The sequence below is a fragment of the Dipteris shenzhenensis genome, chromosome 23 (assembly GCF_047967505.1).
Source record: "Dipteris shenzhenensis isolate YYH24624 ecotype China chromosome 23, Dip_SZ_1.0, whole genome shotgun sequence".
Taxonomy (NCBI): Eukaryota; Viridiplantae; Streptophyta; class Polypodiopsida; order Gleicheniales; family Dipteridaceae; genus Dipteris; species Dipteris shenzhenensis.
This window is the reverse complement of record NC_141618.1, coordinates 6,397,320-6,418,017: the sequence shown is the minus strand read 5'-3', so window position 1 is coordinate 6,418,017 and position 20,698 is coordinate 6,397,320. Positions and strand designations below refer to the sequence as shown.

The 20,698-nt window shown below is 43.7% G+C and overlaps 1 protein-coding gene across 1 annotated transcript in view; it reads right to left on the bottom strand.

The window, feature by feature from the left end:
• Positions 1-3,638: 3,638 nt before the first annotated feature.
• The window catches only part of LOC147886916 (uncharacterized), a 379,240-nt gene continuing 362,180 nt past the window's right edge, over positions 3,639-20,698 (bottom strand). Inside the window, exon 14 of the mRNA XM_087394075.1 lies at positions 3,639-4,208. Coding sequence (XP_087250201.1) covers positions 3,980-4,208 — 229 coding nt within the window. The 3' untranslated portion in view covers positions 3,639-3,979. The remainder of the gene's footprint in view (positions 4,209-20,698) is intronic.

The following is a 20,698-nucleotide window of genomic DNA, read 5'->3' as shown; positions in this document are numbered from 1 at the left end:
TTTCTACTGCCTCTTCAGAGATAGTTATGGGGTTTTGGCCTGTTTCTTCTCCTACCCAGACCGGCGGTGTTTGGTTGGTTTCATTCATGAGGTGCTTAGACACCGCGAGAGGATACTCCGAGCACGGAGATAGGAGTAGACTTCTTCCTCAATTGATACCTCTCAGAGCTCTATCATGGAGTTCTTTCAGCCAGATCACATAGACTTCCACGAGACGAGACCTCGACATGACCGTGACCTGGAGCCTGTGACCCGACATCTCAGACAGAGGGTTGACACACAAATCATACTTGGGGACATCCCCTCCTTTTTTAGGGTTGGCCCTGGTTAGATGCACAGCTACGACCAAGAGACGTACCAAGACTGCACCCTTGAGGGGCCGACAACGCTCTATTGCTGACCTCAGGCCTCCACTTCCATTGCCTCATCCATCCTGATGTCCTATTGCTGATGATGATGATGATGATGATGATTATGATGATGTCGATGATGATGATGAGATTGATATATATAGTCGACTATCGACATGTTTATGTTGTACTTAGGAATTAGTACTGCCATTTTGCATTTTTTGCATTATGCATTGGTGTGAATGTTCGTTTAGTAGCTCCACTACCACAGCTCATTGTATCAAGTTTTTCACAATCTCATAGACCCATTGGTCTTCTGAAGACTTTAATGAACTTTCTTTCTTTCTTTCTTTCTCTTTTCCCATCTCTTATCCTTCTCTCTTTTCCTCTCTTTACTTCGAGTCTCTTTTTCCCTCTTTTCTTCTCTCTTTTTCTTCTCTTTTCCCTCCACTCTAGTCATTGAAGCTAAAGAGAAAGACGCTTGCATTTGTAGCCAGGAATCAAGATGAGATTGAAGTGAATATTTGATGCAATATTTTGAATAAGGTAATTGCCAGTAGCATCTAGTTCACCTATCATGGAACATGCATGCATTTGACATCTTGGATCTTTCATCGATCACATATTTGGTGCAATGATTTAATCCTTGAAATCATTTTATGCAAATTCATATGCCTTGAAGTACGTAAGCATAGAAAAGTGATACCTCAATGACCATTCATTATGCATACAATATTTAAATAGAAATAATCAATCTTCAAGCCAACATTACAATCACATGCATACTTACATAAATGTTCAATCTCTCTTTTATACTTGTGTGCAACAAATTATAATAAAACAAGAGAGTTAATCAAATTCAATCATTCACTCATGCATTCATGAATCATGTACTTGTCTCCCTTATTTCATAATCACTCCTGTTGAAAAATTCCCTCACCTCCTCCAAACTATATGCACAAAAGACCATTGCAATCGATTTTATGCTCACAAATGAAGCAACATTACTTTAGGAGTCCCTTCACGCACTCCTTGTAAGATGAAGCGGCCACAACATGTTTCTCTCTCTTTAATTGGAAGACTGAGGAGAGAGGCAACACCATACCATGCTTCTTTTATTTAAAAGTCCCATGCAAATAACAAAAGAATTTTAATCACAATGCTTTTCCTACCCAATCTGAAGATCAAGCAGGGCATTGCTGTCACAATTACAACCTCCAAACACACACAAATCAAAATTTAAAAGGCTTCCATTGCGAGGCCTTTCCTACCCCACACAATCCAAAGATTAGATAGAGCATTCATGCCACAATGGAAGCCTTAAGCAAAGAGAAGAATTCACCCAGAAAACTTCTCATAGGTGCAAATACTAGTGGAATCAATGCGCTTATATAAAAACCCAAATACTATGGTATATCTCCACATACCGCTGGTATAAAGCATTTTAGTGGTAGTATATTAATAATATCACCAATATAAGTTGCAATACCAATGGTATATAACTTCATACTAGTGGTATATTTCGAGTTACCTTGGTAATCACTAAAGATTTAGTGATTCATGTGTGCTTATGTGATGATTTGATCACGCATGTTGTTTATTTAAAATATTTGATGATTACATGATTTTCCAATCCTTGATCAATACCACAACATGAGAAGGTTTCTAAAGATTTGGAAGTTGATGCCACAAATACTCCTATTGTTCTTGTTTATGGCATACATACTTATCCCTTTTTTTTATATAGAGGTTTCACAAATGTTGCTTGTAAAGTAGTGGCATTTAAAAGTTTTCCTTCAGAGACTAAATTTCGTTCAAAAGACCCACCATCCTCCTTTAAAACAGCTTTTACATTGCTTAGCTTGCAATATTCAAAACCCATGTAAGAAAAAACTATCATTGGAGATAATGAGATGGAGTAGACACAATCTCTTTGGAAAACTCCATCCGATATTGACATTGGGTCACACTTTATAAATTCATCAAAAGGCTTGGGACTTATCTCTAAAAAACACCCTATTTGTACATGATGAAATAAACGTAATGACTTACAATACTTTTAAAACACTCTTCTTCACAAACTTTATTTTTTAGAAAAATTTAAAACCTAGGAGTTGCATAGAAGCTAAGAAATCTCAGAGTTGCATATAAGATAAGAAATATACAACTTAGGAGTTGCATATAAGCTACAAAATCTAGATTTCGTGCAAATCAGAAAAAACCTATTAATATATTTTCAAAGAATGCAAAATATTAGAGGAAACACATTATGTATCTTGTTTCATCTTGGTTTTTCAATCTCATGTGTAGTTATCTCAACAAGACAAAGAGTTTTAGAGCCAATAAGTATTATTAATGGTAGTAGAGTTGATTCTAGAGACATGGAAGTATACATAGGCAAACATGCCAATTCGTGTGTACAACATGCATAACTAAAAGATAAGCACAAAGGTTAGTTCCAAATGGTGGATATTTAGTCAAACACAATCATCTCAACAAGACAAAGAGCCATATAACATATGAAGTATTGTAAAGTTTCTAGAGACATGGAAGTATATTAGGCAAACAGGTCACTTGTATGTATAACATGCATAACTAAAAAGATAAGCATGAAGGTTAATTCCTAGTGATGGATATTTAGTCACATTTGATGAAATAATTGTGAAGGTTATGAATGTAACAATTGAAATGTGCTTATTCATTTCATAAAAATGGTTCTTCTTGCCACAAGGTGGTAACGATTGTGTGTGATGGAATTTCAATTAAAGGATAGAGATTGCATTTAGGATTAAAAGTTCATAGAGTCAAAACTTTTACAAAAAGCAAACGTAGGAGAGCAAGGTAAGCGACAGTTTACAAGTTAGTGTAGTGATAAGCTCCCAAGTGATCAAAGGGCCATACCGCATGAATCCCAACTATGGCTATATGCTCCAATATTTTCAAATAACAATTTTAAAATTTACTCCCCATTTAAAATCTTCCATTGAGAAACCAAATGAATTTCAGAAGTTGTAAAGTGTTGTAGGCGTTGTAGTGTATTAAAGCAAATTCTTGATCCACTTGAGTATAAACATTACCCCTTTTAGCCTTTGGACACACTTGAGTATAAACATTACCCCTTTTAGCCTTTGGACAAGGGAGATATGACCAAAGTAGCAAAACTTCAGTGTTTTTGAGTAATGCATACACGCAGTCACTGTACGTACACATTTTCATTCCAGAATTCATTATGAAAAATACCACATTCATGGATCTGATTTCTTGTATATTTTCGCTACTAGCTTGGAATTCGTTGCTCCGCGATTTTTGCTCGTGGAAAAAGGAGAGAAAGAAAAACAACAAAGCTGAAACCATACTGAGCTGACGTCTAAACTTGTCAACGTATATTGCTTGGGTGATTGTACAAAGGAATACGAGTCATAGTCGGTGTACTAATGCGTGGGACCACACTTTAAACAAGTTGGACGATTCCGAATTCCAATCTACTACGACATTTACATGTGAATTTTAAATCTACTAGCTTCCATGTAGCATGCGGGGTCGTCAATCCGGAGAGCACAGAACAACAATGGCGTTCTGTTACAAGCAAACCGACCATCAGTTGACTGTCTTCTTTAAAGGGTTTAACGTCATCTTGGGGCACCGGTATCTGTTTGGATGCTCCTGATATTTTTTGGGCATCCTGGTGGTCTGAGAAGATGATCTTTCCAACCAGCATCAGTGTTCTTAACTGCATGGTGACATAGAGGGCACCTTGTTACTTTATGATGCTTTGTGGGTCTGCAATCTCTACTTTTACCATGAATTGTGATGTTGGAGTCAAGCACTGCTTGCTGACATTTTTGGCAGAAAATGTACCTGATTTCATGCACAGAACCATAAGCACACACGCACATGCACATGGTCCTGCAAGTGTATGCCAGGCGCACATATCCAAGCATACACATGCATTGACAAACACAAGAAGAACAAAAAAGGATGTAGTGGGGATTTGAGGGCAGGGACAGGAGGGGGGGAGAGAGGTGTGGGGGAGCGAATGAGGACATTGAGAGATGCACTACTAGACTAAGTAGTGGTCAAATTAAGTGCTCAAATTATACGGAATTAAGTGTTAGTATTTATTGTTCTCAGCATGATCATCCTCTCCCCTTCCTTGTCTATCTGCTAGGAGCTGTAGCGAGTTAAGATTGGTGCTGGTTTGGAGTCTGTGAAGCTCCAACAATGAAGCCAGCCACTCGCGACGAGAGCTGGCAGCATGCACATCGGCTCACATGTACAAGCGCAGATTTGGGGCATACGATTCTATAATCCTCACTTGGGTCCACCATGTTCTTTGGCAAGGCAGCTGATCCACTGCTTATGTTGAAATTTTTTTTGCCTTTGTGCTGGCCTGCATGTCATGCGTGTCCTCCATATTGCGCATGCCATATGAATATGTATCTCATCTCACCTACATGTCCTGTGTATCTCCTACATGTCGTCCATGTCAAACATATCATCCATCTCTTGCATGTCCCATGTATGTAATTCATAGCAATCATAACACACATGTCATCCATCTCTTGCATATCTTGTGTATTTCTTTGTGGCTTCTTGATCCTGTCAACACTTTTCCTTAGCAGTACACATCCACTAGGCACAACAAGCTTACCAAAGGATGCCCTACTTTGTACCTCTGAATCAATAATACCTAGTCCCACCTCAGCTTAAGGGAGAATTACTTTCTTCCACGCTGTTGGGCCCTGGTGCTGTGAGTGTTATCTGATGATCTGAGTCCTTGAAGCTGCCCCATGCATCCTCTATGGAAGCACCGATATGATGCGATCTATTGGCTATAGCCAACAAGACCTGGTTCACCATGAGAGCTCTCTTGCAAGCAAGATTTGATATGAGCATATGTTACAAACGAGCTCGCATAGAGTTGCATGTTGTTAAGCAAAGTGTTATCGCACACAATTAGTGCACACAACAAGGGGACAAGATTAGACACACTTCTTCCAATTCAAGAGCCTTGAATCATCTATTGTCTGAGAGACACGGAGTGACAAATGCACACAAACTCATAGAAGATCCTCTATCTGACTACCCCTTTCTATAGCAAGGTGGTGAAAACAGCTCGAGATGAGGTTTGGGCCAGCTTTCTTTGGTGGTCTCTACAAAAATGATGGGCCGCTTGGAGAGATGCTTCAATGATACTGAGACACTCGAGGGCTTGAAGGTCTTACCTGGCGAAAAGCACCCAGAGTCTCCTTTGCTTTATGATGTCCCCCTCCCTCTCTTGGAAATGGATCTACCTCATCCCAAAAGTGAGGGATGAGCCTACATCCAACAAGGGTGATAAATCACCCTCTTTGACACAACGTACAATATCTTAACCAATGTCTTGAGTCTATGTCTATACACCCTTCTTATGGACCTCATCCACGACATGGAAATAGGTTTTGTTAACGAGTGTACCATCTTGGACAACATCCTCATGTTTTGGGAGGCTATTGAGTGGGCCCAATTTCAAAAAGACCTATGATAGGGTTGCTTAGGGTTCTTTTTCTTTTTGGCAGAAAAAGTTTTTGTTATAATAGAATATCATCATCATCATCATAAGTATTTACATGTTCTTTGGTAAAGAACAACGAGCCCCCATGGGGAGAGTTTCATCAAAACATTTCTGAGTAAAACATAAACAGTAGGAGCAAAATCAAAAGAGAGGGACATAGGAGTCCTCAGTGTCATCTGTATTGTCATCATTGAAGTAATCAGAGTAATTGAAACTCTTTGAATCTCCAGAGTTATCAGTGTCATTTGCCTGGGCTTCACAAGGTGAGTCAGGTTCCTTTTTGACCTTTGTGGAGGGTACCTGATTAAGAAAATCAGTGATCTCAGCAGGGACTTCAAAGGGTGTGAAATTATCAATCCCAAAGCAGCTTTGAGTGTGTTCTTGTAAGTCAGCATTGAAGATGGCAACCTCTGCTTGGAAAGTGTGGTTAGTTCTATGATTTTCTTCTGGTCCTGTTCAGCCAGTTAACAAATAGTAAGTCAGCTTGCAAAATAACTTGATTAAACTGAAGATTATTCCTGGTTACCCATATAAACCAAAGTGCATGTGCTCTCAGGGGTGACCAGGTGTCCTGTTTTGTCCTTGAAGAGTCTCCAAGCAAGATGGCCTTCCAATTTACTGGCTCCCTTGTCTCCAGTTGGACTATTTTCCATACCTTTCTGGCCACTGGACAAGCCATAAAGAGATGGAAGATATCTTCATTAGTAGAGGGACAATTCATACATTTACCATTACCCTTCCCAATCCTGAGTCCTCTGGTATTGGTCCACATAGCTCTATGCAATATGAGCCACATTAGGGCAAATAGTTTGTCTGGAATTGAAGGAGATCAGATGGCACAGAACCTGCATTTCCATTTCTCTTTGGAGTCATGAAGTTTCCACCTGTCATTAAGAACCCAACAGAGATCACCCATGTCCCTGCTTGGTGTGGGTATGGGGAAGAAAGAGGAACTTTCCAAAACCAGGAAAGATCCCTCCTTCCACTGTTGGCTGCCACTCCAAAGTTGTAATCTACTCATAACAAGTGACTGGCTTTTGTTGTTTAGACTAAACTCTCTCCTAATCTCTACCCAAGTTTTCCACCTTATTTCATATCTGTTCCACAGCTGCCCCCAACTTTGCAAACCCTTTTTAAATAGAAGATCTGCCTTGGCTATCTCTTCATCAGAAAGAACAGCTTCTTTGAAAATAACAGAAATCCAAATTGAGTACAAGGTCATAAAGGCACCTTTACCTGAAAAGACAATTTGGCTTTTAATCCCTTCAAAAGCTGTCCAAAGAGAGACCCAAAGCTGGCTGCCTTTAGGTTTGCAGGGTTCTGGGTTACAAATAGCTGATAGCATGGGATAGTTTTTCACTTAAGGACTCTAAGGGGTCTTAGGGAGCTGACATTTCTAAGGAGAAGTTGAGCCCAGTCTTCAATAGGGTTTAGGATTACCTTTAAAATCCAGGTTGAGGAAAGTTTTAGAGCAGCCTGTTCTATGTCAATAACTCCTAATCCATCCTCCTGCTTGGGTTTGATACAAAAGTCCCACCTGACCTTGGGTATCTTGCCTCCACAGAAAAGATCTGCAAATTTTTATGAATCTGTTAATTCCAGCTTTGGAGGGGGACCAAGCTGTGAGGTAGAAGATAACAATAGGATAAATGCAATGGTTAAGAACAGTTCTTCCTCCTGCCAGACTAGCGTGAAATCCTCTCCATTTCTCCATCTTGTTTTGGAATCTGTTCATGAACCAGTCCGACCTTTGCTTGAGGGAAATATCAAACCCCATGGTGATATCCAACAGCCTAAATACTGAGCCATGCTTGACCCTCTGGCATCCCATTCCTTCCAACACTTGCTGTTCATCACCTTTGAGAGTTGCATATCCAGTTTTAGAGTGATTAATTTTGAACCCAGAGGCTTTGCAAAAAATATCTAAAGACTCCATGGCCACCTTGATATACTGTCATAACACAAAATCTAACGACGAACACTCTTTAGGGCATGTTGCTCGGCTGCAATGTCAATCCCAACCTATCATCCCAAGTATTGTGTTGTTTGGTTCCTAGGAATTCATTGAAAGCCTAGGCCTCTCTCTAGGTAGGACACCTCCTATCTCTAAAAAGAAGCCAGTTGACTATTTAGATGATCCCTCTGCAAAAGCAATGTATCATTTGCAAACTTAATAGAGTTGACTTGAGCTACCTACATTGTATGTTGGAATAGCTTTGATCCACATTATGTTGAGAAGCCAAGTCTACTCACAGTGCCCTCTGGGAAACCCCAACAAAGTTGTGGACAGTCAAACAAGAGCATCCTGAATAGAGACGTTGTGAAAAAAAAACATGATGGAAACTGACGAAGGAGATGGAGAGGAAGACGGAAGATTACACACTAGATTCCCCCGCCCACCACTGAGTGCTCACAAAGGACAATGACTATGATGAAGATTTGGTGTCAGCAGACAGAACTGACAGCCTGAATCGACAAGATCATCGATCCCAGTCAAATTGGTCTTCTGATGTGACCTTTGAAGACACATTTCCATAACTCCCTATAGAAAGAACACTCGCTGCCAACCTCCGCCAGTCAAGCCTTAAAAGAGGCTCAGGGACCCTCAGACAAGACAAAATTTCTCCCACCTTGAGTGAAAAGCCAACACTACAGGAAAAGAATGGATGCGCGTCGCCAAATTTCAGAGCTAGGAGGGGAGGCGCCACGATATCTTACTCGGCTGCTGCTCAGAAAGCTAGAGGAGGATTCTTCTCCCTCCTAGCGAGAAAGGAGCTTACTACTCGCTTTGCCAGCTCAAGAAGGACAAAGAAGGCCAAAGAAGGACTTGCTGCCTCTACTTCAGCCCCCAACCCACAAGAAACCAGAGCCCCCCAGAGTAATTCAAAGCTCTTCGATCGTAGCAAAGGAGGTGAAAGAGGAACCTTTGGAACTGCTCCAAGAGCCAAAATCCACCGAAGCCCGTGGGAGCGACGGACCCCAAGGGGGAGAAGAAGGAAACAAGGAGACCCTTCACCACGAGAAGGAAAAGAATGACTCACAGACCCCAGAAGACAGCACCAAACCAGTTGAAGAAGAAGAGGCTACTTGTGGTGAGGACCAAGAATCTACAAGAGTTAAGCAGATTGTTGCCTTCATCAATGAAGACTTGCTTTCTCATTCCATTGAATGGCTTAGTACCCATGCATTAATTGGTTTCCTCGCAGGGCCTAGACCTCCACTAGCCTTCATTGAGAATTGGGTGAGAGCAAATTGGGTTAGACAAGGCATTAGTGTTACCAATGTTAGATTTCTAAGGAAAGGGTTCTTTGTCTTCCTATTTGAGTCTCCAAGCATGGCCTCCAAGGCTCTCAATTGCACCCTCTGGACTGTCAGACACCAACCTCTCTACTTAGAGAAGTGGAAGCACAATTTTAACCCTGATCTCCCTAGATCCACTATTACTCCTGTGTGGGTAGAGCTCCCAGATCTGCCCCTCTCTCTCTGCAACCAACTAGCTTCCTTGTGCAGCTGTTTGGGTGAGGTAGTTGGAGTCGAGAAGGAAAACTTCATCAATCCTAGAGCTAACCTGCAAGTGTGTATTAAGATGGATATTGTTGAGGACCTTCCCAACACCTTGGTTATGGTCAGCAAGAATGGAAGTGTGTACAGGGAACAATCCCTTCTCTACAAAAATCTTCCAAATTCTTGTTTCCTGTGTGGACTCTCTAGTCATGCAGTTAAGAACTGCCCACATAGGAGAACCAAAGCTAAGCCCAAGGATCCTACACCCTCCAGCAGTAAACAAGCTGAAAAAGGGATCCCCAAGTCAGTTTCTACTGAAAAAACCCTTCTCCAAAAGAACTCTGGCAAACCCTTGCTCCCCCAGGATAAAGGCAAAGGGATGATTGATGACACCATAGCTCTGAACAATGCTTTTGACACCCTGGCGGACAGTGAAACTGAGGAATGGATAAGAAAAAATCAAAACTTGGACATTGACTCTCAGATTGAAGCAAGCTGGTCAAAAGATTTTGAGGAGGATATAAACAAAGAGGATGAGATGGCCTCTTCAAAATCAGTGAGGAAGACCTAGGAGGTGATCAAGATATGGGGCCTGAAAAGGATAATGCTGACCAAGGTAAGGCTTTTACTCAGGTACAAAGCAAGAGAAAACTCTCTCAAGGAAAAAATGCCTCCCCTCAGATAAACAGCCCCAATCCCAAGGCTAGAAAGGGAACTAAGAAGAATGTCAAGTAAACCAATAGCCATCCTGTCACTCAATGTCAGAGGTCTCACTGACCCTAGCAGATAAGGAGAGTTAGCTTATTGAATGAGAACTAATGCTCTTTCTCCTACTTTCCTTACTCTACAAGAAGTTAAAGTCTCTGGACCTTTTTTGGAGAAAAGACTGACTATTATTGACAAGAAATGGTACTTCACTGACCATGAGGAGGGCAAGGGTGGGATAGCAATTGGTATACTATCTAACTATGCTCAAGGTATTTTGGATGTGGAAGTGGATACACAAAACAGATGGATTATGGTTAAATGCATGATACATGGGCAGACATTCCCAGTGGTGTCACTTTATGCTTCTAACAGTTCACAGGAAAGAATGGTTAGTTGGGAATCACTCCTGCTGGCAGGAAATAAATGTTTTGTGGTTGGTGACTTAAACATGGTGGAAAGCTCCAAGGACAGATGGATGGGTAAAGGAACAGTCATCAGAGGCAGAGAACTGACTTTCTGGGAGGACTTGAAAGAAGAGCTAGTTCTAGTGGACATGGGGATGAAGAGCACCTTCACATGGTCAAACAGTCAAGTGGGGGACAACAGAAGAGAGGCCAGAGTGGACAAGATATATGTCTCACAAGATCTAGTTAGCCAAACCAGCTCTTGCCAGACTCAGGTCTTTTCCTCTTTCTTTCTTTCAGACCACAAGCCAATCCTGCTCAAGTGTGACTTTGGCCTGTGGGCCAAAAAACCACATCATGGTTTAAGGCTGATCCCAAATTTTTCGACTTAAGGAGTGTTCAAGAAGGTGTTAAACTTATTTGGCTCAAGGCTTTCATTGAGTCTCCTTCTGCCAGTGAATCCTGGTATACTGCAGTTGACTAGACTCAAAAGTAACTCAGAAAAGCTAGAAAGGATAGAGCTAAAATTAGGGCAAAGAGGATGGAGGATAGACTCACACTAGAATATCAAAGTGTATATGGGATATCTCCCAATATGACACGTGGCACTCACACATAAGACTCTACTAGAACTCCTAGTAGAACACACTAAAACGCACTCGACTTCATGTTCTAACATCCCCCCGTGAAGGAAAGGTGAGGGACTACTGGAATGGAACCAAGAACAGAACATGACAATGACGGACTACTAATCTGTGCACCCCAAGTAGCTCAGAGGCTAAAGTCTGAGCATGTTCAATGGTTGATCCAAGCACTCTCATGGCCTAAGACTCAACATGACTCAGAGGCTTGTCTTAGCATGGCTACATGACCAGCTCATAGGTCTAGGAATACACCACCATCTTGGAACTTGACCAGGCCTGATAAAGAGACCCTATCAAAGCCAATACATGGCTCCCATAATACATCCCCCTCCTGGCTCCAAAAAAGGTGACATGGAGCCACACACCATAGATAGCAAAACATCATTTTAGGATGACTATCCAAGGCTGAACCAAGGCAGAGTACCCATATACATCAAGCTCATGGACATTTTTTAGAAGATATATTCATCATCCTCATCTACCTCCTGAGGGAAGGATAGATTTCGGAGATGAGTAGTGAGAGAAAAAGTTGGTGTCGGAGTGTCATCTTCTTCTTCTTCACCAGTGGCAGCTGCAGCCAAGTTAGCATGCTCCTGGGATTGTTGTTTGGCAAGCTTCTGAAAACAACGGTCCCCTGTATGGCCAAGCTTCTTACAATACATACATTTGAAAGGTTTGAACGGATTTTTACCCTTGGAATATAATGCTTGCTCCTTATGGACATCTTTGTGCCTTCGTTCATGATCGAGAAGCATTACAACCATTTCATCAAGGACATATTGCGTGCTACTCGAAGCGCTGGTATGATATCATGCAACTGAGGAATATCCTCAATGTTGGAAAGGAGGAGAGCCGCCTGATCATCTTCCCCAATAGGGGCCTTCAAAGCAACAAGTCGGGTGATGAGGGATTCCATATGATTCAAATGAGCATTATCTTGGAACTCGGCCAAGCCTGATAAAGAGACCCTATCAAAGCCAATACATGGCTCCCATAATACATCCCCCTCCTGGCTCCAATAAAGGTGACATGGAGCCACACACCATAGATAGTAAAACATCATTTTAGGACGACTATCCAAGGCTGACCCAAGGCAGAGTACCCATATACATCAAGCTCATGGATATTTTTTAGAAGATATATTCATCATCCTCATCTACCTCCTGAGGGAAGGATAGATTTTGGAGATGAGTAGTGAGAGAAAAAGTTGGTGTCAGAGTGTCATCTTCTTCTTCTTCACTAGTGGCAGCTGCAGCCAAGTTAGCATGCTCCTAGGATTGTTGTTTGGCAAGCTTCTGAAAACAACGGTCCCCTGTATGGCCAAGCTTCTTACAATACGTACATTTGAAAGGTTTGAACGGATTTTTACCCTTGGAATATAATGATTGCTCCTTATGGACATCTTTGTGCCTTCGTTCATGATCGAGAAGCATTGCAACCATTTCATCAAGGACATATTCCGTGCTACTCGAAGTGCTGGTATGATATCATGCAACTGAGGAATATCCTCAATGTTGGAAAGGAGGAGAGCCACCTAATCATCTTCCCCAATAGGGGCCTTCAAAGCAACAAGTCGGGTGATGAGGGATTCCATATGATTCAAATGAGCATTAAGAGAATCTTCATGCTTCATATGAAGCTTAAAGAATTGCTGTTTGAGAAACACTTTGGAATTGATAATTTTGTTGCCAAATAAGCGCTCTAGCTTGTCCCACAATTCTTGTGCAGTGTCATCAAAATCCAAGTGATAAACAACGTCATCAGACAAACCCAAACCAATGATTGAAAGACCTTTGTCATTGAGAGTTTCCCATGCTACAATTTTCTTTTCATCAGATTTAGGTTTCTTGTCTTTGCCACTAACCACCTTCCTTCATAAGCAGAAGCCTGGAAATTATTGCTTTTGAGCGTCCAACCTCCTCCTCCTCCTCCTCTTCTCCTTTCGTGCTCGCACTCCTAGCTGGGATGAACTCCATCACCTAGGCTAGGGGTTTATTATATCCTGGAGTTGCCATCAAGCTGATCCTATCCAGGAAGAACTTCCTCCAGCCATTGCTCACCTTCAGACGAAGTTTTGCCAGGCTGCTGCTCCAGACTAGTTTTTTCACAAGCAAAGAAACAAGCATAACTTTTTGAGGTTTGCTCAGATCACTTCTAAGTAAAAAGCAATTTTATTCCTTAGAAGATAAGCTACGCTTTTCTCCTCTGAACTGAAGTCAGATTTTGTTTGATTTGCGCGATATCAGCGCCACAAGTAGGGACTCCTGGCAATCTATCATTTTTCCAAAGAGCAACACAAATTTTGAAAAGCAACCTTTGTATGCTACAACAGTAGCATCATATCTGCCTAATACTAGGTAGAATAAAGTCATCCTTTATCTCCAACAGCAGGTTTTCTTTCTAAAGAAGGAGAATAGTGAGTTGAAAAGACATGTTTCAAAAGCTAGAAGAGGAAGTGGAAACTATGAGCTCAAACTCAAAAATCCCAATGTAATCTTAGATGAGGATCTAGTCTCTACTCAGATTCTACTCAGATTGTAATAAGAAGATCAAGGGAGAGATACACAAGAAGTTTAAAGGAGAAACGAAGAGCTCTTCAGCACACAGGTTCAAAAGAAGTAAAGGAGCGAGCTGAAAGGCAGCTCAACTCAAAGAAAATAGTTGGCCTATCTGTCAAGATTTGCTATAAAAAGAGAGGCATAGAAATTTGTGGCTACCTGCAAGACGGCATCTAGATGTGTCTGTAAAATTCCGTCTCAATCAACAAGCTGTGAAACGTCTCCCTACTATGTCTGAGGCCAAGAGTAGAGAAGAATTGCTTGTTAACCCTACCTCCCGTCTGAGTTGAAAATGACTCTCTACATGAAAGGCATACTTTGCTCTTTGATCTAACAGTGCCTTCTGCTGAGCCATTGCTACAGCAAGGCGCTCTTGAACCAAAGCATCTGTAGGCCTCTTCTACTCTTCCCTCTGAAGGGCAGACAACTGTTGGCGGATACCTATCTCTCGCCTAAGGATCTCACATCTCCTAATATGAGCAGCTGAATGATAAAAGTCACTAATATCTGAGAGAGCTGCAGCTACATCTGACGGGGAAAGATTACCATCGTGCATGTGAGATACCCAAGTCCACAACATTGCCTCTGTGAGGCCCTCCTCTGCATAGAAGGCATCTAGAATCTTGATACTGGCAGAGCGTCTCCTCACCTGAGGATCTGAAACCAACAAAGCAACTGGAAAATGTTCTGAAGTGGACACCCCAGGTGTAATGCATACTGTCCCCCCTCTGTCCAGAGCCCAATCATCCACATAAAATCTGTCAATCTATGCATGGATAAGCATAGGCAATCTCCTGTTCGACCAAGAAAACAAGAGTGACTGTGGCTGAGTGTGGAAAGCATCATCATGCCAAGCATCTCTGCCACTGTACCGAAAAAGGAAGGCATCCCAGGCTGCTCTCTCTAGGGAATGGATACCACCTTTCCTACCTCCTCTTTTGCCTGTGGGCATTTCAACCATGTTGAAATCGTCCCCAATGATCCAAGACTCTGCAATGCATGACCAAGAAAGCAACTCCTTCCATAGAAGGACACGGTTCCCTCTTAAATTGGGGACATAAAGGTTTAAGAAACCAACCTTATGTCCACCAATCAAAAGAATGATCCAGTGAGCTCTAGAGGGAACTATAATCCCATGTCCAATCACCAAGGGGAGCATCAAAGAAGAAATAGAAATGCAAGTATCTCCCCTAGTGCCCAAGGTGGGTGACCAAGAAGTATGGCCCAAGAGAAGCTTACCCGACTTGGCACAATCCCTGACATCTAGTTTGTGTTCTTGAATCATAAGAATATCAATGGGGCCCCCAATACCACCTGGATGAAGTTGGTTATGAATTAGCTGCCTATGGTGGCGGTGAGGTACACCTCCGAGGCCCTCAACATTCCAATTGACAATCCTCATTGGCGAGAGGAAGAGACTAGATGAAAAACCTTACCCGACCTGGTAGCGAAGACATCGTTCTCCTGGTAAAAAATCCCTCCTATCAAGAGGAGGGAAGTCAACGGGGGAAAGCACTTCCACACTTGCAGAAGGGGAAGCTCTATCCATGGATATCTGAACAACCTACTCCCCAAAGGTAGAGGGTACAAACTCCTCCTCTAAGTCAAACTGTGCCATGTCTGCCAGAACTGCAAAAGAATTCATGAGTGATGCTTCTGGCACAGGTGTGCGGAGGATCCCTGTGGATGGTGGTGAAGTGGAAGCAGTAATCCCCTTGCCTCTATCAAGAGGTGAAGAAAGAGGAGCAAAAGAGAAAGGGGGCTGTTGATGGAGCGAGGTCATATAAGTAGCATTAGCATGGAGTAAGGCATGGATTTCGGCAACGAGTTGCTCCATAAATGGAAGGGCCTCCACATGAATGTATGAGGGGACTGGAGCAACCTCATCGGAACAAGGAACTAGAACAGGAATATCTCCCGCATGGTTGTAAGGAAGAGTCCATGGTGCCACCAGTAGCCTCCTGAGGTGGAATTGGATCAACAACTTTGACTGGCACCCAACGTGGGATGACTGGAACAGGACGTGATGACGATCCTGGTCGCGCTGTAGAAGAAGGTCCAGGACAAGAGGCTGTAGCTGACGGTCCTAGACGAGAGGTGGGAAGGTCCAGTAGTGCGAAGAGTGGCAGGATGTGCAGTAGATCGTGAAGTAGGTCCAACCGAGGTGGTGCTATATGGTGCTATACCCATGGATCTTTTAGGCCTTTTCTTTTTTCTCTTCCTTGGGTAATCTCTGGCAAACGGGCGAGGATTGGGGCTGACGGCTGGAGCCATCGTCAATCGAGGTGGGAAGGCCGACTCGAACACTATTCAGCTCCGTTCGACCAAATAATTGGGGCTAGGATAAGGCTAGGATGAGGAGGAAGGCTAGAAAGAGGAGGGAAGAGAATGGAGGGGCTGAGGGGGACAAAGAGAGATAGGGGAGGGGAGGGTGAGGGATGAGGGGAGCGAGGGGGATGACGAAGGCTGAAGGAGGAGGGCAAGAGGCGTAGAAGGGGTAGGCGGAGAGGGAGGGAGAGCTAGGGGTTGAGGATGGAGAGGCTAGGGGTAGGAGTAATGAGGTGGAGCGGGGGAGACAGCCCGTGGGGGGGTTAGAGGAGGCCTGCGGGGGGGCAGAAGTGCCGTAGGGGGGTTGGAGGAGGCCCATAGGGGGGCATAAGTGCCACAGGGGGGTAGAGGATGCCACAGGGGAGGGAGAAGCCTGCGGGGAGGAGGCAGCCCACGAGGGAGGAGAGGCACTGCAAAGGCTGAGAATGGAGGGGAGGGGCTGAGGGGAGAGGGGGAAGGGCTGACAAAGGAGGGAGAGGATAAGCGGGCTGGCTAGAGGCCGAGGGGAGAGCTTGGGAGAGGCAGCAGGGGGAGAGCTGGGGAGGAGCAGCAGCATAAGCTTTTTGACAGACTGGAGATGCAGATTTTGACATTGGATAGGAAGGAGCTCACGGACTTCTCACTTTCAGAACAAGAGAGGAAAGAACAGGGTTCTTAGATAGTCTAACAACTTGAAAGGACTTCAGTGTGGATTACAGAGGAACTCACAAAAACTCAGCTAAAGAGCAAAACCTCAGAGCTTGCAAAGGTGAAGGTGCCTAGAAAATAAGGTAAATGGGCTGTCTACCAAGATGGCAAGGCATTGATCAAAGAATTCAAAGCAAAATCAACAGACCCTCAGTCTGTAGCTGATATATAATCTTCGTTTTCTTTTTCTTTGTCTATTTTTGTTTTTCAGATGTATTGGTGAAAACAGTTGTAATCGGAACTTCATGTGATTATTCCATCTTTTGAGACATAATATAAAAACATTTTTTTGCTTTAAAAAAAAAAGGTTTTTCTCATACCTAGGGAGATCCCCTCAGCTTACCAATCTAGATGCAGCACTGGCCTCCTTGCATAGACATCAGGTCCCCCCCCCTCCCAATAGACTCATGTTGGGAGGTCATTGCTAGTTTGCTTCCTAGCAACTCCCCCTGATTTGGCAAGATATCATACACATCCTCATGCCAATTGGAGCAAAGTCCAAGGTTCTTCAAGTGCAATAGTGGCCAGGAGAGCGGCCTTCGTGAGAGACAGGGACCATGGTTTATTCTTCACTTACAGCCATGGGGCCTTCATGGCGCTTCACTCTTTGGATTGGCTATGTCAGCCTCACTTCATGTTTGCTTGATGTGTTTGAGGATTTATCCTGACTTCATGTATTTTTGTCATACTTAATAAAAGTTAGTATCCCGCTTAGAAAACCATCTAGTATATCTGCTTAGGGAGGGCACATGGCAGCTCCCAAGAGTCCAAAAAAGTAACTCCTTTAGAGTTCCTACATAATAGTCTGAAAAAATAATCAGCCATACATTAGTTTAACAGTGAGAGTATTTTGGTTTGGATTTAAACTCTTTAATGATTGCTATGCCTTCACGATATACTACCCATTTTCCATCCTTCCTAGCAACCTTAACCTTGGCTAATTCCGTTGCCTAAGCTTGCGTGAGTTCCTCAAATATCCATATCTTGGTCCCTTTTAGCTTGTAGGACTATCGGAGGTGCTTGACACGTAGATCTCATGAGTTAAGCATAATAATAGCATGGCCTTTAGAGTGTAGGTTACGGGTTGCTCTAGCTTCCTCTTCATCATCAAGGTCCTTGTTCTTGTCCACCGTCCAATCAATACTAGGCATGGCAGCTTTGACATGTGCTAGAGTACCAAGAAAAGACGACTTCTCTCTGTACCACCTACATGTTCATTGATCTCTTCCTGGATGTCATATGTATTTACCTTTGCATCAAACTCTACAGTTACTTCCTTTTTAATAGTTTGTACTTCAGTTTGAACTAGATCTTCAACTGTAGAACTAACTGAGGGATTGTAGGGAAAGCCTTGCAAGACTTTACAACCTCCTTGCTTGCCAGGTCCTTCAAGAACTTGAATTTTGGCCACTACATCCACTTCAAGATCTTGAATTCTGGCCACTATTCTATTCATGGTGCCCAATGATGGGCTGGTTCAGACCTCCCCGTAGGTATGTGTGTGCATACAGAGAGGGTGTCATAGCTGCAATTGTGGCATATCAAAGCCTGTGAAGCTGTTTGGGTGGAAGGAGACTTCGAAGAGAGGCTGGGCCACTCCTTACTGGTCATGCCTATTGCTGAGCTAACCCCCCAACTGGGCTAGGGGTTTCAGCCTAGCTCATGGTTAGATGAAGAACAGAGAGGCTGTTGCCCCCCCCCAACCTTATGCTGGGCAACCTCCCTAACGACTTGACCCGACCTGTGCGACGAGGTGCTTGACCAAGTGGCACTTCCTATTGGTTAGCAGGCGCTTCTAGGTGGCTAGCTAGACGTAGAGCTAGGCGAAGAAGGATACGATGGGCAGAGCTGAGGGCTACAACTACAGGGCTGAGGGCTACGACGATGGACGGGCTGAGCGGATACGACCATGGACGATGAATGAGGCAAGGGGTTATAATGAGGGAAGGAGAAAGAGGGTTACGAAGAGAGAGAGAGAAAGAAAGAAAGAAAGAAAGAAATTTTATTAAAGGTCCACGGAAGGCCATACATGGCCTATGGGACACAAAATCATCCGAAAGGAAAATACATCATCAACGATGCGCCAACTAGGTGGCCTCATCGTAATACCGCTAAGATGCCAAAAATGGCTACAAAAATCCTAGATACAAAATGAAATGAAATAGAGTACCAAAAATGCCTAGATACAAAATGTAAAATATGAAATATGAGGAACATCGTCTTCCCTAAGGGGTCTGTGATCCAAAGAAATGATGGAAGTCATGGCCATCGACCATGCCTCCTGCCATGAGTGTGAAGATCTGGGCAAGTGTCAAATGGGCTGCTGGCGGTGCCAAGTCTCCATGGAGCAATCTCCTCCGAAAATCTGCCATCATCCTCTGTCGTCTAGAAATAAAGCGACGGGTACGGCCTCTATGTAAGATCATCCTGCGGTGCTGCCGGATCATGTCATATGTACATCCTCGAGGTGGAACCATCGGTGCTCTCTGGCAAGATGGGCTATCTCTGTGCTCATGGTCCTGCGCCTCATCCTGCTCCTCATGAATAACCAGGTCTCTGGCAGGGATGCGACGGTGCTCTCTGAGGAATCTCTCTCTGTATCTGGTGATCTCCCTGATGAACAATGCTAAGCAATACTGATCCTCATACTCCATAATCCGAGAGAGAGGTCCAAATCCGTGCCCAAATAAACAGTGAAATCTGCCACGGATCTCATAATATAAAGGGCATCTGCAAACAAAGTGCTCCTCAGTCTCCACCTCCCCCATAGTGCAACAAGGGCATATCCTAGTCTCTCGCCTGGGTCTATGTCCGGTAGCTGTACGACGCATCCTGCCGGCCTCAACGTCTAATCTGTGGGAAGATACCCTGAGCTGGCCAAAGGCAATCCTGAGTGAGTGCGACATATGAACGCCGATATATCCTAGGGATATGATGAAGCCATCCTCTGAAATCCTGAGAAAATGGTCACGATATGTGGCCATCTTCGTAGGAAGCTCCGTGGGATGAACCCAAGTGCGAAACGTGTGTAGCTGCAACAAATCTGCCCTGATAACCTGGCTGAGAGAGAGAGAGAGAGAGAGATTAACGTCCTCTTGAGGCCTCACATGCCTATGGGACAAAGTACACCAAGAGAAGGAACTCATACAAGCCTCTGTGGGCTGAAGCAAATGGTACACTAGGGCCCTTGCTAAGTGCTATGCTAAGCTCAAGAGCTCAAGATCTCAAACAAAACTGAAAACTGAACCTCAAAAGCTGAAACCCAGCACCGTGGTGGATCTTCGGTGGGCTGCAAATATGTTCTAGATCTGCGTCTGTTGAGTTGTCTCTCGCTATGGCTGAGGACATGGTCTCCTCTCCCTTTGTATCCAGTGGGCTTTGTCAAGAGTGACACCTCGTCTCTAGCAATCTCCGGTCTCCTCTGAGGAGAGATGGGACCTTGATCGTGCTTGCTCTGGTCACTCTCTTTGTCACGTATGGTCTCTGCATCCCTCGCTCGGCAGTGTCGCATAGTCTCCTCGCTAATCCACACTCCCCTCATGTTAGCTAGCTCCTCCTCCTCCATCCCATTATGCTACTCAAATGCATGGAAGTCCATGACATGTCGCCGTGCTCGATCTACCTCAACCTGCTGTGTCATGGTCACCTCCTGCCACTATCTAATCTATCACAATAGTGTCTCTCTTTGTCGTTGCATCTCAATTAGATAGAGCCCAATGTAGACCTAGTCACGGAAGTGGATCAACCATGAGAGTGGACCAAAGCCATGCCCCTCCTGAAAGAGGCAGTGGTATCATTCCCAAACCTCATATTAGGCTAGACAAACATAGAAGAAATGCTCCTCTGTCTCGGCCTCCCCCAGCATGCATAGCCTGCAGATCCACTACTTTAAGGGGTTGAAATGGCTTGAAAATTGTGCAATATTGCAAATGGTTGGATATGCTTAGATTGATTTTAGGAA